This window comes from Amphiprion ocellaris, chromosome 4 (assembly GCF_022539595.1).
Source record: "Amphiprion ocellaris isolate individual 3 ecotype Okinawa chromosome 4, ASM2253959v1, whole genome shotgun sequence".
In the NCBI taxonomy this organism is placed as follows: Eukaryota; Metazoa; Chordata; class Actinopteri; family Pomacentridae; genus Amphiprion; species Amphiprion ocellaris.
In genome coordinates this window covers 15,248,140-15,262,967 of record NC_072769.1, presented here as the reverse complement: position 1 = coordinate 15,262,967, position 14,828 = coordinate 15,248,140, and the positions used below count along the sequence as shown (strand labels likewise).

The following is a 14,828-nucleotide window of genomic DNA, read 5'->3' as shown; positions in this document are numbered from 1 at the left end:
GGGGGGAAGGAAGCATTCTTTTACACACTGGCTGCAGAAGAAAAGCGGGCCAGAAGTCTACATAATGTCCACTTCAAAAATCAGTAATGTGGCAAATAGTAATTGGTTCTTTTACAGTGTGTGACTGTAAAAATCATACTTTTTAACTGTATTTAAATCAACTAACAACAACAATCAGAAGAACTGTTGTTCTATTAAGAACTATTTAGAGCTACTATTAATGTTATTGTTGTTGTTATTGTTGTTGTTGTTGTTATTATTATATAGATATTTGCTGTAACAAGTGTACACTGTCAGAAATATGAGGCAGCTAGAAGAAATCTGATACATTCCTGAGAGAGATCAAACAGAAACAACAGACATCAGACATTCAAAAAAAATTAATTCAAATCATATGTTATTTTTTAGACAAACTAACTGCATTAAGAGGGTAGCAATGTATTCTATATACTGTATTTTTATTCAGTAATTTATATTATATTGACTGAATATTTTTCTTACATTAAATAACATTTTTAAATATATATTATTTAATATTTTCTTATACGGTGTATAATTTTAAGGTAATACCGGATATGGTCATTCATCCTTTGCACCAGTGGGTGGCGGTAATGCACCAGTTTCCCCAAACGACAATAAACGTCAGAGAAGAAGAAGAAGAAGCCCGACGACAACAGTCATGGCAGCCTCCTGCTCGTTCGTGTGCTGCGGAGAGGAGAGAGATACCGACAAAGCTGTTATAGGTGACTGTCTCCGTTTGCATGTCAGAACTTTTAATGAACAAAACTTTGTCAAAATGATATTTGTCGGTTGGTTGTTGCTTAGCTGCTCGTTTTAGACGTCCTTTACGTGCTTTACACGTGGCGCTCGCTGCAGTGTTAAGTTGTCTGTCCAGGCTTCTTCCCACGTGTATTATTAATGTACCAAAGAGTCCACGAGAGTCCATGAGAGTTTGAACGTTATGAATGTGTGTGTTATATCTGATAACATGTGTACCGTTATAAATGTGTTGACCTGTTTGTCTGTCACACAGTCCGCTTTTCAAATGGCAGCGTCAAAAACCCAGACAGGCTGGATTTCTCTTTGTACAAGAACACAGATGAGACGAACCCAAGAAAAAAGAGCAGGCGGATACTGGTGAGAAAGCTGCAGGATTTTTATGTCGTTACACCTGTTTAAGTTGAGTTGTTCTAGTCTCAGTACTTTCATTGGAGTGTGTTGTGTTTTTCTCTCTCAAGGTTGCTGAATCAGACAGACTGTCCTATGTTGGACACAACTTTGGAGCAGGATCACTGAAGTGCAACAGTCTTTGCAAGTGGGTGACTGTAGCTTGTTTTGACATGCTGTCTCTGTGGCGAAGATTAATAAGTGTGATGTTTTGTGTCTATTTAGATATTATGTTGGGGTGTTGAACAAACAGACCATGCAAATGGAGGTGCACAACGCTCAGCTCTTCAACATGCAACCAGCTATACCAGGTAAAAGGAACACAATCACCAACAGTCGACAGTCCCCATACAAAGTCTTCACTTCTGTTTGGAAATTTGCCATTTTTATTACTTTTTAAACATTGAATCGTGTGAGATTTGTTTAAAAAAATTACAATAACACTGTTTTATGTCAAAGTGAAAACATAATTCTACAAAGTAATGTCAATTGTTTAAAATTATAAAACACAAAATAAGTAACTGCATGAGCATTAACTCTTTCAAGTTAGTGTTTAGTAGACACACCTTTGGCCACAACTACAGCATTGAGCCTGTGTGGAAAGGTCTCAATCAGACTTGAACATCTGGATAGTGGAGTTTTACCACATTCGTCTTTGTTAAACTGACCCAGCTCTGTCAGGTTGCACAGGGATTATGAGTGAACAGCCCATTTCAAGTGAAGCTACACAGTCTCAGTTGAATTGTGATCTGGGCTCTGACTCAGCCAGTCTAAGACATTCACCTTCCTGTCTTTAAACTATTTCTGTGTCGCTTTGGCTGAATGCTTTAGGTCATTGTCTTGCTGGAAAACCAGTCTTCTCCCAAGTTGCAGTTCTCTTATAGACCTCATCATGTTCTCCTTCTGGATTTTTTTGCTGCATTCATTTTACCTTCTACCTTCACAAACCTTCCAAGGCCTGCTGCCAAAAAGCATCACCACATAATGATGCTGCCACCACCATGCTTTGCAGTGGGGTGGTGTGCAATGCTTGGTATCTGCCAAACATAGCATCTAGTCTGATGGCTAAAAACCTCATTAAAGAATCTTGTTCCAGTTGACTTCAGAGTCTCCAATAGGCTTTCTGATGAACTGTAGTTCAGATTTATTTTTTTCAGCCGTGACTTTCTCCTTTCTGCTTTCCTCTTAAGCTTTGACCGGTAAACTGGCAATAGTTATTGTATGAATAGTCTCTCCCATCTCAGCTGTTGACGATTGTAACTGCTTCTAACATTTATGTTTCAGTGAAAGTGCAATATTAAAAATGAAAAATAAAGTTAATCTTATGAATAACTAACAAGTTTATATTGATTAAAATTATGTGGGAGGATCTAATCATTTACTTAAGTTTTATGTTTGTAACATTAAAGAGTCATTTTAAAATAATTCTTGACATAAAGGAACTAATAAAATTGACCACGATGAAAGCTAGTAGAGGAACGCTTTCAGTTACTTTTAATAGGTTCTGTACATAGCCAAAATCACTGACAGCTATCCAGAAGACCAGATCATCTTTTGAAAATGAAAATGTGCAAAGCTTTGTCTGGCCTGAGATGTGGTCAGTGTCAATTTATCTGACTTTGCACTGTCTTGCCACCAGGAGAAACAACAGATATTGCAAAATCCCAGGACACTACTCAGACCTACAGAGACAAGGTACACTGATTAGTCCTGTTTTTCTTGCTGTAAAAGAAGACCGTACTCAAATCAGAAAGAAACTGCTACTAATGTCTCAGTCATATCTGACATTTTCTCTTTAGGTTGACTCATTGATTGAGGCCTTCGGCACCAACAAACAGAAGAGAGCTTTAAGCTCCCGCAAGCTCAATCAGGTGGGCAGTGATACTCTGCAACATGCAGTGGACAAGGCTGCCAACACTGTGATCAACAAGAAGGGTCTGGAAGGTAAACTACACAGTCACTTTGTCAAAGACGTGTGTGGGTGTCTGTTTTCTGACGCCACTGGTTAGCACAATGTGGAAGAGAAGTCAATGAAGGAAAATTAAAACATAAGCTAACGTAAACATATGGATCCTTATGTTCTCATCTTTCTCACAATGTTCTTGTCTCAGTTTATAAGCATTTTTCTCACCTCTGTCTTCAGCTCTACAACAGGAGGTGGCTGATGCTGAGTCGCAGGGAGAACTGGCTCTCCACCTGCCGCCCTGCAATGCCAATGCAGACAAACAAGAGAACGTCTATCCATTTGATAATCGTATCTTTTATTGGCTCTGAGTCAGCATATGTGTGTGTGTCAGTAAGACAATGGAGATATAATTTTGCGTTCAGGGCCACAGGTTTCCATCCTTAATCAGTATCTGTAGTGCTGAGTCCAGTAGAGTTTGAAGCTTTGGAAGAAGCCGGTTCTAAGATGCTAGCAGTCACCCCTGAGGAACTGCAGAAGATGAGAGATGATGGAGGGTAGGGCAACGATGGGCTCACGTTTGCCGAGACATTTTATTTGCCAAGTGTCTTCTTGCATTCTAATTTTTGTTTGCACTTTTTAAATTTAAGGTGCCTGAGTGTTGTGAGGCACCTAGAGAACCTGCCAACTGCAGATGAGGCCAGAGTGAAAACAGCTCGATGTGCCTTTTACCTTTCTCTACTCCTTAAACTGGTGCGGCAGAGGAGCATGACCCGCAAGTGTGAGTGAAATACTTTTTCATCATATATGTATGTAAAGTGCTCTATAAACTTGCTGTTCACACATTGACTAATAACATTAATCCATGTTTATGTGTACAGTTGGGCAGGAGGAAGGCTGCCCTCGCATCATTCAGAACAAACTCTTCAAAACATTCACTGTGGAGACTTTCAACAGCGGCAGGTATGATGACGGTCAAGCTGTGAGCTTCTGTAAACCTTTGCAACATTCGTTCATGACCACATGAATGTGTCTTGAATTTGATTTTGCAACTTGATATTAAAAATCTCTATAAAATGCTTTTTACTCTCCTTGCCAGGTTTCCATTTCATGAGCAAAGTGGCTCTTTCTCATGTACAATTTTATACCACTCGCCCCTTATTCATGTATTTTTTGTTTTGTTGCACTGGTTATGTTGAAAATACTCCATATAAACACACACATCTTTAACTTTTAACTGTACCTTTTCCTCTTAGGCTGCAGAACACAGTGTCTGCATCAATGCGTGCCAAAATAGCAGCATACTGCCTGGCTCTGCTGCTGCATTTGGGCCACATGACTGCTGACCTCACATTACTTCACCGTGACCTGAGAATCACAGAGGCCAGGTAAGAAAACAGGGCCTTTGATATCTGGAACGGTGCGCTAAAGTATGTTGAACCAAGACCACTGTAGTGTGAACTCAACACATTTCAAGCTATGAAATGTAGCAATCTTTTCAAATGCAGATATGATCACACACCATAAGTCACTGTCAGTATGAAGGGTGATTGAACTCCACCAGTGTAACTGATTTATATATTTCCCCATAGGATGATTGAAGTTGCAAAGTCAATGGGACTGACCTTAATTAGACCAGCTCGGGCCAAGGCTGATGAAGCTGGACTGCAAGATAACCACACGCAGGCCTCTCTTCTTCTACCTCTAGTTAAATATGAGCAGCTCACTGAGAGACGGAAGCGCAAGAAAATGCACTGAAGACCATAAGAAAAGAAGTGGACAGTAAAAAAAAAAGAAACCGTAAGACTTGAAAATACCACAAACAAGACTTGTTTATTATTGTATTTTGTAGACAAATAAAGTGGTGAACTTTGAGTTATACATGATATCATTACATAATGCTTACACTTCAATATACAAAAAAGCGGACTAACAAGCTGTAAACAAATTCTAGATGACAGAACATCTAGCTTAGACTTTCAGAACGTATAGGCACATTTGTAGACATCATGTATTGCACACTAAACATCTTTTTCCCTCTCTGACACTGGCTCTCTGGCTACTATCCAGTGAGTCTGTGTGGTTGTGTCACTGCGCAGCATGTTGATAGTGTCAGAAATGATATTTAGAACGGGTCTAAATTTTGAAGTGAAAAAGCTGAGCTGTGTCATATTTTCAAAACAACATGGAGGACATTATACAAGAACACAGACTCACCAGGAAACAGCTCTGCACAGGAGGCAGAAGCTTCATTTTGGCTTTGTTTTTTGCATATACACCTCACACTCTGAACGCTCCTTGCCTAGCTACAATCATTGATTGATTTAAAAAGTCAAGCAAGGCACAGCTTTACTTTGTACCATGGTGGAAGCTGGCATCTCCATAATCTTTGACTCTTGCTAGGATTTATAAATGTGCACTTCCTAACCAGCGAGTCCCAGAAGCAAATTGACAAAACCAACATAGTCTACAGTAAAAGAAAACATGACAAAGGTAAAGCTTTAGTGGTGAAACGGATATCGAAGATGTAGGATGATGGTGACGCTTGAATGTGTTGCATTCAAGCTTCACTTCATCAGTTCACATTTTCTGAGTGCACTAGCATTTATCACAAAATTACAAAAGTCTGATTTACAAAATGTTGTGTGCCACCCTTGTATACTGGTCCCTTTAGTGTTTTTTGTGCAGCCTCCTACTTCTTTAGACACTTGTAACCACGGGAGCATCATTTCTGGAGGGTCTTCTCTGAGACTATACTCTACAAGTACAGCATACACCAGTACAGGCCTCTTGACATTGGTTTTCATACTGGCTAAGTGCTTGCCAGTATTCACAGGATGGAGCAGAACATGCTGCCACTGTGGCAACCACTTTCCACAGTTGCACTGATCCTGGTCGTCATGGAAATTCCAAGTCGGGAAGGATACTGGGACGAGGAGAGGCCAACAGGGGAGCTGGCCAGTGGGCGAGGGGGAGGGTTTTCAAAAACCCATGGTGGAGAAGATGTACAGCTGTAAAATGGAAAGAGACAAAAAGTAAGTATTCAATTAATAGAAGACCCTCGAAGTTCATTTTCTGTGCCTGTTAGCTGTGGTTAACTTGTCTACCTGGAAAATCCAGGCTATATCCAGAATAATATACTTTGCCTTTTTCTTTTTTAGCAATACTACAGTTGCATATAATGAGACATACAGCATTGACATAATAATCCGCCTCAAACTTTTACAGATTCAGTCTGTACTGTGAAGTGAACTATCACCCCTCTGTGCTCTTACAGCAATTAAAGCTTGTTTATGCTCCAAGACACCATAACGAATGTGAAGTACTGTACAGAGAACTGCGGATCAGAAGGGCCAGGCAAGCATGCTCTCTTAAATACTGCAAAATCCAATGGGTGTAGTTAAGACATCCTGGTATTTTTAGCGTTGTATATTTGACATACTATGAACTGAAAGACACCGCATCTTTTTCTGTTAATGCTATATAGTATGGCAGCATCTGTGTGCTGTATAGAGCTAAGCAAACAGTATATGGTGGATTTTTAGAGCTCTGTCTGTCAAAATGGCCTGGAGCTTTGACAATGAACAATCTCCCTCACTATAAAATAGAGGAAGGGTTGCAGTTTTGTGTGACAACTCTAATCATCACCTAATGATTAAAATCAATGTGTGAGGAGTAAAAGGCGCTGATGGTCTCTGAATGGCTGCTACTTTTTTAGTTACCTGTTATTATGCCTTAGAATACTGTTGTTGCGCAACACACAGCTCTCATTGGCAGGATCCATATGCAGCAGTGTTTTTTTGTTTGCAGGGTGACCCTGGAACAAGATATTGTCATGGACAACACCCTTTACGGCCCCTAGCACAGCGATGCCACAGCTCTGTGCTGGTTGGACACGGTTGCGCACTACCTAAAGAAAAAAAATCGTACAACACGCATAAAGGTACAAAAGTAAGTGCATCTGAAACAAGTCTAACAAGTAAGTTCACCTGTATCCATGTTTCATTCCATCTCACCTTGATATCAGCTCCCCCAGACACCTGGATCCCGTAGCCACGGTTTCCAACCATATCATTTTCCACAATCTGCCCATTTCCACTGAAACTGACACCATGGCCACTGTTTTCATAGACGCCATTACCACGAAGCTCCACTCTGCAGTCTTTCTCCACCGCAACACCACCTCGACCATTTTCGAGAATGCAGTTTGTAACAAGTCGGGTCAGCTGACTGCTCTGCAGCACAGCGATGCCAGGGCCTCGGTTATTGTTTACGAGGTTAGCAAAAACATTAAGGGCCTCGCTGCTCTTCACATACAGGCCAACTGCTACAGAAAGAGACAGTAAGATGGAGAGAGGATTAGAGATGGCGAGTGAGTGATGATCTGCGCTTGACGCAACAGATTAGTTTAGTACCTCCATTGTAGCTCATGCAGTTGCTCTCCACCAGAGCCACGCTAATGGAGCGACGAGCAGAGTGGCGCTCATCCTCGCTGTCCAGATCGCTTTCCCAGGCAAACAATTCACCTTCTTCATTGAAGTTCTCTTGACCTTCCCTTCCTTCTCCTTCGACGCCCCTTCTCTCCCCACTGCCTCCATCTCCACCAATTCCTTCCTGTCCAGGCCAGTTCCCCTCCCTGGCCTCGATGTTCTCTGGGTCCTTCCTGCAGAACACTGCCAGTCCATACATACAGTTATGGATGATGTAGTTTCCTAGGAGCTGTGGGAGGCTGGACGACATAACCCACACACCGCAGCCTTTGTTACCTAAAGCAATCAAAAGAAGGGGGAATGAAATGTCTGTGCCATAGCTGTTAAAGATGAGCTGTTATGTCGAGAAATTACATACAATAGACATGGTTTCCTTCAATAAGTCCGCGCCCTCTCTCTCCTACCACCACGCCGTCTGAATAGCCATAACAGATGTAGTTGTTCCTCAAGATGGGGTCGCCTCCTCGGCGGATGTCCACACCTCCCCATTGGTTCTCTCTAATCACATTCTCTGGAATTATAGAATTAAAATGCAATTGGAAGTAGAAAATAAGAAAGGATCAAAACCAAAAATGGTGCTTTAACTTTATGTAAGTGGTACATCAGTGGAGGAAACTGAAGAGCCTATTTTTCAAGCAGATGTGTAACGTGGACAAGGAGATATTACAGACTTAGATACACACCTGTTATCATCCCTCTGCCATTCTCGTTTATAGCAATCCCTGCTGCCTGACCTTGGAAGATGTGATTCCCACTAGGAGAGACAGTGCAGAAAGAATACATACATGGGGCAAATGCTGAAAAAACTCTGACTTGTTTCTGCAGCCACAATGAACGTGGCTTGCTTATGTACACTACCGTTCAAAAATTTAGTGTTACTTAGAAATGTCCTTCTTGTTGAAAGAAAAGCATTTTTTTTCAATGAAGATCACATTAAATTAATCAGCAATACAGTCTAGACATTGTTAAAGTGGTAAATGACTATTCTGGCTGGAAACAGCTGATTTTTAATGGAATATCTACACAGGGGTACAGAGGCCCAATTCCAGCAACCATCACTCCTGTATTCTAATGCTACATTGTGTTAGCTAATCATTTTGAAAGGGTAATTGATGATTAGAAAACCCTTGTGCAATTATGTTAGCACATGAATAAAAGCGTGAGTTTTCATGGAAAATATGAAATTGTCTGGGTGACCCCAAACTTCTGAACAGTAGTGTATGTGTGCACCTGCAACCCCAGCATCACATCTTACAACATTGTGTAACACTGCTTATACCACATATTCACTGCTTTAACCACCCCCTCCAGTGAAAAGCATTCTTTTTTTTTTACCTTTTCAACATGTCCATATAGTCTTTTATCTGCAATGAGTGAAATAAGCATTTGTTTTTAGCATGTGCATTTTCACATTTTAACTGCAGTGTACAAATGACCATCTCAATATCACATATTGAGAAATCTATAGTTTCATTTATAACAAATGTAAGGAACCACTGTAGTCCACTGTCATGGTGGGGCTTTCCATATAATCATTCTTTGTCAGAATCTGTTTCTGGTTCAAACACATAAGACTGAATGACTCAAATTTCTTTAAAGACAAATAAGGACTTTTTTTCTAGAAAAAAAATCTAAAAATGTAATTGTGATGCATGGGGTTGAGTTTTTGGAGTTTATTCAATAACTGCAGAGACACTTTAAAGTTTGTATGAAAATCTACATAAATGATGCAAACACTCTTTTATAAAGCATAGTGCTGGCTTACTGAGCGAAATTATTGGAAAGGAGGTATCTTTAACATTTTTAGTATCATCTGCAATACTGCTGTGACATCAAAATATCTGCTGTGAAAAAACTGTTTTGTAGAGGTGTTTTTTCTACTAAACAATACTGCTTTCATATAATGTGCTACAAAAACAAATAGCCAAGCCTCAGAATGGTGAGAAAACCCACATAGTCTGTATGAACAATCTGAGTAACACCCATTTAACGGGAAAAGCAAGGAATACACTTGATGTTTGATGTTTGTGGAGTCCAGCGTACCTCACCACAGGATTTCCGCTGAAGAGAATATAAACTCCCGCTTCCTTGTTGTTATAGATCTGGTTGCTCCGAATTGAACCTTTTCCATTGCCAAGGACAACAACCCCAGAACGCAAACCACTGTGTATTCTGTTGCACTGTGGAATAAAAGACAAAGGGAGAGAGTAAAAACAGAGAAGCAAAAACATAGCTAACATCAGTCCATATGGAAATATATCTGCTGATATCACAAACATTTTAAGCAAATGCTAGTTGCAACAGATCATTTTTTATTGCGTTCGATAAAAGTTTACATGCAGGATGCATCTAGTTGATTATGCACTCAAAACAGCATCTTCACTTCATATAACTGTAACTGGCAACGAGATGCTGTTGAAAGCTTTGGGACAAGCTACTTTGTCAAAAGTTGGTGTTGTTTATATCTTTAAAAACAGACACTGGTGCAGCAGTTACCACAATGGTGGGGTTAGCCCCTTTTCGGATGTCCAGCCCTGCCTCCCCATTCGAGTGGATGTTGTTTTCTGCAATGAGGCCCTGAGCAGAAAGGCGCAGAAACACACCTGACGCCCGGCACTCGCAGACTTCGTTTCTCAGCATCACTATCTGAAGCAGGTGAGAGAAGGAAGGAGCTCAAGTAACTGTTTTAATAGGAAACTGCTGCTAAATTACGAATGATCTGAGCTACTTCCTTAACTTGATACATTACTCTTATGGTATGCTGTGTATAAAAGTAACTAAATGTGGAAATTCTAAATATGTTGAGATGCTTTTTATTGATACATTTCATGATTCTGAAACAAAGTTATTATGGTGTCATTTACTGTGGAGTTCTGGATGCAGCGGACCGCGTAGTTCAGCCCACGGAAAACATTCTCCTCCAGGCGAGCTTGTCCATAATTAGACAAATGTACACCACCCTTCCCGTCCCTGAAAAGACAGCGTCGGAGAATGCAGCCAAGCGTAGATACTGCCAACATGTGAGCTTCTGGGTCCCTGTCTAATTCCTGCTGAAGGGTGAGGGGTTCAGGGGCCACAGATGGGGGATCAGGGGAAGAGGCAACTGACAGAGAGCCATCTGGCCGAGGCTTGAGGAAATGGGATAGGCCATGATGGTCACATTGGATTTTGTAATCCAGTGTTAATTGTTTTTTGGTGTTGTTGATTCCCTCTCCATTGTGATTTTCCCCCTCTCCTTCGCTGTGTTCACCGTCACTCCAGCCATCTTCAATCACTGTGCCCTGACACACGGCATCTACCTCCGTCCTTTTCTTCCAGTCCTCTATGCTCACGTGTTCCTTTTTAACATTAGCCGCTGGAGGCTGAGCTCCACCAGTGGAGCCGGCCTCAGGGTCTTTGAGAGAGCTATTATTTCCAGACATGCCACATGATGGGAACGTCCTGGCCAGGGCAGCCAAATGTTTACAAGCCCAGTTCCTCTCTGACACTGGGGGACCTTCAACAGTCACTGAAGCTGTGTCACTTCCAGAAAAGTCGCAGCTGTCCAATAAACTGAGAACGACTCCCAGCAAGTGAGCAGAGCTGCCCTGTGAGAAGGAGCAAAACCGAGCCTGGCAGGTTCCTGGGCCCCGGATTTGCAGCTGAGCTCCTTCGAAGTTGCAGTTGTCTAGTTGGACGTGACCCCATGATGTCTGGAGAAGAGCACGGAGGAAAAAAAGTCATTGGAGTCAGACAGCTTGAGCAAGAAAGACATACAGTTAGGCCTTATTTGGTTAATATATAAGTGGATATAAGAGTGAGCAGACTAGGCCACTTTAAACCTTAAATCTCTAATGAGACATTGCTCTCTTAAGCCCCTTACATACATGCACTCATTTCTGGTAATCTAACTTCGTGATAAATGAGACTCCCTAATAATGAATGTACACAAAACATTAACTGGAGCTGAAGTTTAGTTTTTGTTTTCGGTTGTCTGTTGGAGTCTTTCCTCTAAGTTATTTACATGCCTGCATGGTATCATTAAAGGGTCTCCAAAGTGACACAGTAAAGTGCATTTGTGCATGTGGACTTCAGCTACAATGACTTAATTAATTACTTATAAATTAGGCCCAACATGGATACATAATGAGTCAGGCTCTAAGGGCCAGTCAGAATGTACTTTTCTTCACTTCAGACAGGTGAGCTGCCACACATGGTCACAGTTCATAAGCTCCAGTTAAATTATTTGGCACAGCGGCCCTCAGGTTGAGTCTTGAGCTCCATCACACCTGTCAGCACATTGTCATTTTACAGCTGATAAGTCTGTATTTAAATTATCATCACAGATGGACAGAATTTTGTGCAACTAAGGAAGTACAAATAGTCAAGTCAATTAGATATTTGGACTGCCTGATAAGCTTTCTGTTAGTTTAGAGGTAGTCTTTTGTTTGTTATTGCATTATTACATATTATACATCATTTGGTGTACTGTCCAACCTTGCGTGAATGACAAATATTGCGAGCGTCACTGTACAGGTATGTCTGAATGAAGTGTGAGGAACATTAATGGAAAAGTAACACACTATCATTTAAAAGTTTGGGGTCACCCATACAATTTCACGTTTTCCATGAAAACTCACTTTTATTCGTGCACTAACACAATTGCACAAGGGTTTTCTAATCATCAATTAGCCTTTCAACACCACTAGCTAACACAATATAGTATTAGAACACAGGAGTGATGGTTGCTGGAAATGTTCCTCTGTACCCCTACGTAGATATTCCATTAAAAATCAACTGTTTCCAGCTAGAATAGTCATAAACAGTGTCGAGACTGTATTTCTGATTCATTTAATGTTACCTTCATTGAAAAAACTGCTTTTCTTTCAAAAACAAGGACCTTTCTAAGTGACCCCAAACTTTTGAATGATAGTGAATGTCAACCTTAACAATGTTTTGTATCTTATGCCTGAAAAGGGCTTTAGGAACCCATAATAACAAGCTGTAATTTCACCTTGTACACAACGGTGGAGAACCAGGGCGGCATGAACACCAGATTACACAGCCTGGCAGTAGGGCACTGCTGCTCCATGCACACCAGGAGAGCCACCTCGCCCAGCCGGCCCAGCCCAACCAGCTCCACGGGCACCTTCAGCGCCACCTCAGCCTGCTCCTCATACACCCCTGGATGGAGCACCACACGGTCATACGGCCCGGCCACCCCGAGGGCCCCGCGGAGGGTCTCAAACTCGCATCCGGGGCCCACATGCCAAACCCTGCGGTCTTTTCTACGCCGGAAAAAGAGGAGGCAGGCAGAGGACTGCAGCTCCGGCCCATTCTGAGTCCAGGTGCGGGTGGCGAGGGCGTGCTGCTTCAGGGCCTCTCTCCAGGACGGAGGCTCCAGGTGGGGCTGACTGGGCCAGTTGGGGTGTCTGCACTCCGGGCACCCGAGGCACAGCTGCCTCCAGCGGGTGTTATCCAGGGAGAGGACGAGCTCCCTCCAGGCACGGCACACCTGGCAGCAGCGGCCCAGCTCAGGGAGGGGAAGATATGCCAAGATAACCCTCCACAGCTCCACAGGTAGGCTGCCCACCTCCATGGCAGCGGAGACAACGGCTGGGGAGTACCGAGCCTGGAGACAGTCAGTCACGTAGCTAGCGTTAACCATTGCACAACAATAACAAAGACACACAGCTGCGCTTATCAGCAAATAACTCTGCCGGCATCTACAGCAACTAGCTACAAATTGTTAGAAAGGAACGCACATTTCTGCTAGCTTAGCGTTAATTTCACGTCAGGGCTGAAATATTTAGCTAAAAGTTTGCTACGATAAATGTCGGTTAGCTAGCAAGGCGGCGCTAGTCACTGGCCACCCACTACCGTTAGCTCATGAAATAATAAAAGCGTTACCTTCTTTTTTCTTTTCTTTTCACCAGTTTTCCATGCTGCGACGAATCAACGCATGTCGGCTCGATGTTTGGAGCTGCTGCCTACGGACGGTTACATGTCTGACACTTCGTCCTCACAGCCTCCAGAGTTCAAAACAATCCATGATGCCAGCAGATGTGCCACCGAAATGGAGTTCAGACTGTTGCCTCCAGTTTACGGCAAGAGACCACGAAGGGATCTCCATCTTCCGCTTACCCAAGGTGGGCGTTTACCTTCTGTGCTCCTTAGCGCATCCATAGCTGTGGGGAGGTGGGCTGATGTAAGCTGTGATGCTAGAGAAGACAAACTTTCATCACATGCAGACATTTTGGTCTAAATTCTCTCCTCTGAGGATGATCTAGTTTGTCACAGCTGGTGTATTAATAGCATTTCTATCAGTAATAATAACACTGTCTGCTCCAAATTGGACCCAGAAATAATTTAGAAAGACTCCTGATCGGACACTTTGGATAGTTTAACTAATTCATCCAGCAAATTGCCAAACTTGATCGCTTTACTTCATCAGATGTGACAATTTGCTGTATTTCTCAAGTTCGTCTTTTAGTTTTAAACTGATATTTCAACCTGAGAATGAGTTTGAGGATCACTTTGGGTCCTGAAAACTTTCGATTGGCATTTTAGACTAAATAATTTATTACTAATTGATAAAATAGATGCATTAACATTGGATCACTGACTTATAGCTGTGTGAGGAACAGACGACTCAAGAAGGGAACTTAGTTTTCTGTCTGTTTCGGCTAAATGTTGAAATAGGCAAACACTGGAGGCCTTGCAAATCTTTAAATACAGCCCCTATAAAGAGCATTCACACCCTTGGAAGTTTCCCCTTTTATTGCTTTTCAACACAGGAATCAACAAAAAAGATTTTTTCATGTCAAAATAAAAAACATTTCTACAAAGCAATGCCAATTTTTAAAAATATAAAAGGTACAAATAATTGATTACGTATGTATTCAAGAGAATATATAGTAGGTGCACCTTTGGCCGCAATTGCAGCTTTAAGGCTGTGTGGATAGGTTTGCACATTTGGACACTGCAGTTTTACCACATTCTTCTTTGCAAAGCTGCACAAGCTCTGTCAGGTTGCACAGAAATCACGAGTGAACAGCACTTTTAAAGTCCAGCCCCAAATGCTCCACTTGATAGTGGTGTGGACTTTGACTCGGCCACTCCAGAACATTCACCTTGTTTTCTGTAAACCGTTTCTGCTGAACTTTGGCTATAAACTTGAGGTCATTTACTTGCTGAAAAACAAATGCTCTCCCAAGTTGCAGTTCTCTTGCAGACTGCATCTGGTTTTCCTCAAGGGTTTCCCAAAACTTTGCTGCTAATCTTTTACC

At 41.9% G+C, this 14,828-nt stretch overlaps 2 protein-coding genes across 3 annotated transcripts; one reads left to right on the top strand and one right to left on the bottom strand.

The window, feature by feature from the left end:
• Window positions 1–588: 588 nt before the first annotated feature.
• Window positions 589–4,945, top strand: polr1e (RNA polymerase I subunit E). Its single transcript, XM_023269181.3, has 12 exons — window positions 589–743; window positions 1,034–1,137; window positions 1,239–1,315; window positions 1,393–1,478; window positions 2,807–2,862; window positions 2,967–3,111; window positions 3,311–3,421; window positions 3,531–3,627; window positions 3,721–3,851; window positions 3,952–4,033; window positions 4,327–4,458; window positions 4,663–4,945. The coding sequence occupies exons 1-12, from the start codon at window positions 680–682 to the stop codon at window positions 4,826–4,828; spliced, it is 1,251 nt and encodes a 416-aa protein (XP_023124949.2). The 5' UTR covers window positions 589–679; the 3' UTR covers window positions 4,829–4,945.
• On the bottom strand, window positions 4,885–13,683 carry fbxo10 (F-box protein 10). 2 transcript variants are annotated; one of them, XM_055010331.1, is made up of 11 exons: window positions 13,450–13,683; window positions 12,554–13,171; window positions 10,425–11,252; window positions 10,057–10,206; window positions 9,604–9,740; window positions 8,244–8,314; window positions 7,919–8,071; window positions 7,486–7,836; window positions 7,087–7,394; window positions 6,793–6,980; window positions 4,885–6,081 (listed from the first exon to the last, which is right to left on the bottom strand). In XM_055010331.1, the coding sequence occupies exons 2-11, from the start codon at window positions 13,136–13,138 to the stop codon at window positions 5,901–5,903; spliced, it is 2,952 nt and encodes a 983-aa protein (XP_054866306.1). In that variant the 5' UTR covers window positions 13,139–13,171; window positions 13,450–13,683; the 3' UTR covers window positions 4,885–5,900. The 2 variants fall into 2 exon arrangements, with proteins under 2 accessions (XP_054866306.1, XP_023124947.1); XM_023269179.3 differs by having other exon boundaries at window positions 7,087–7,397; window positions 13,450–13,681.
• Window positions 13,684–14,828: the final 1,145 nt, after the last annotated feature.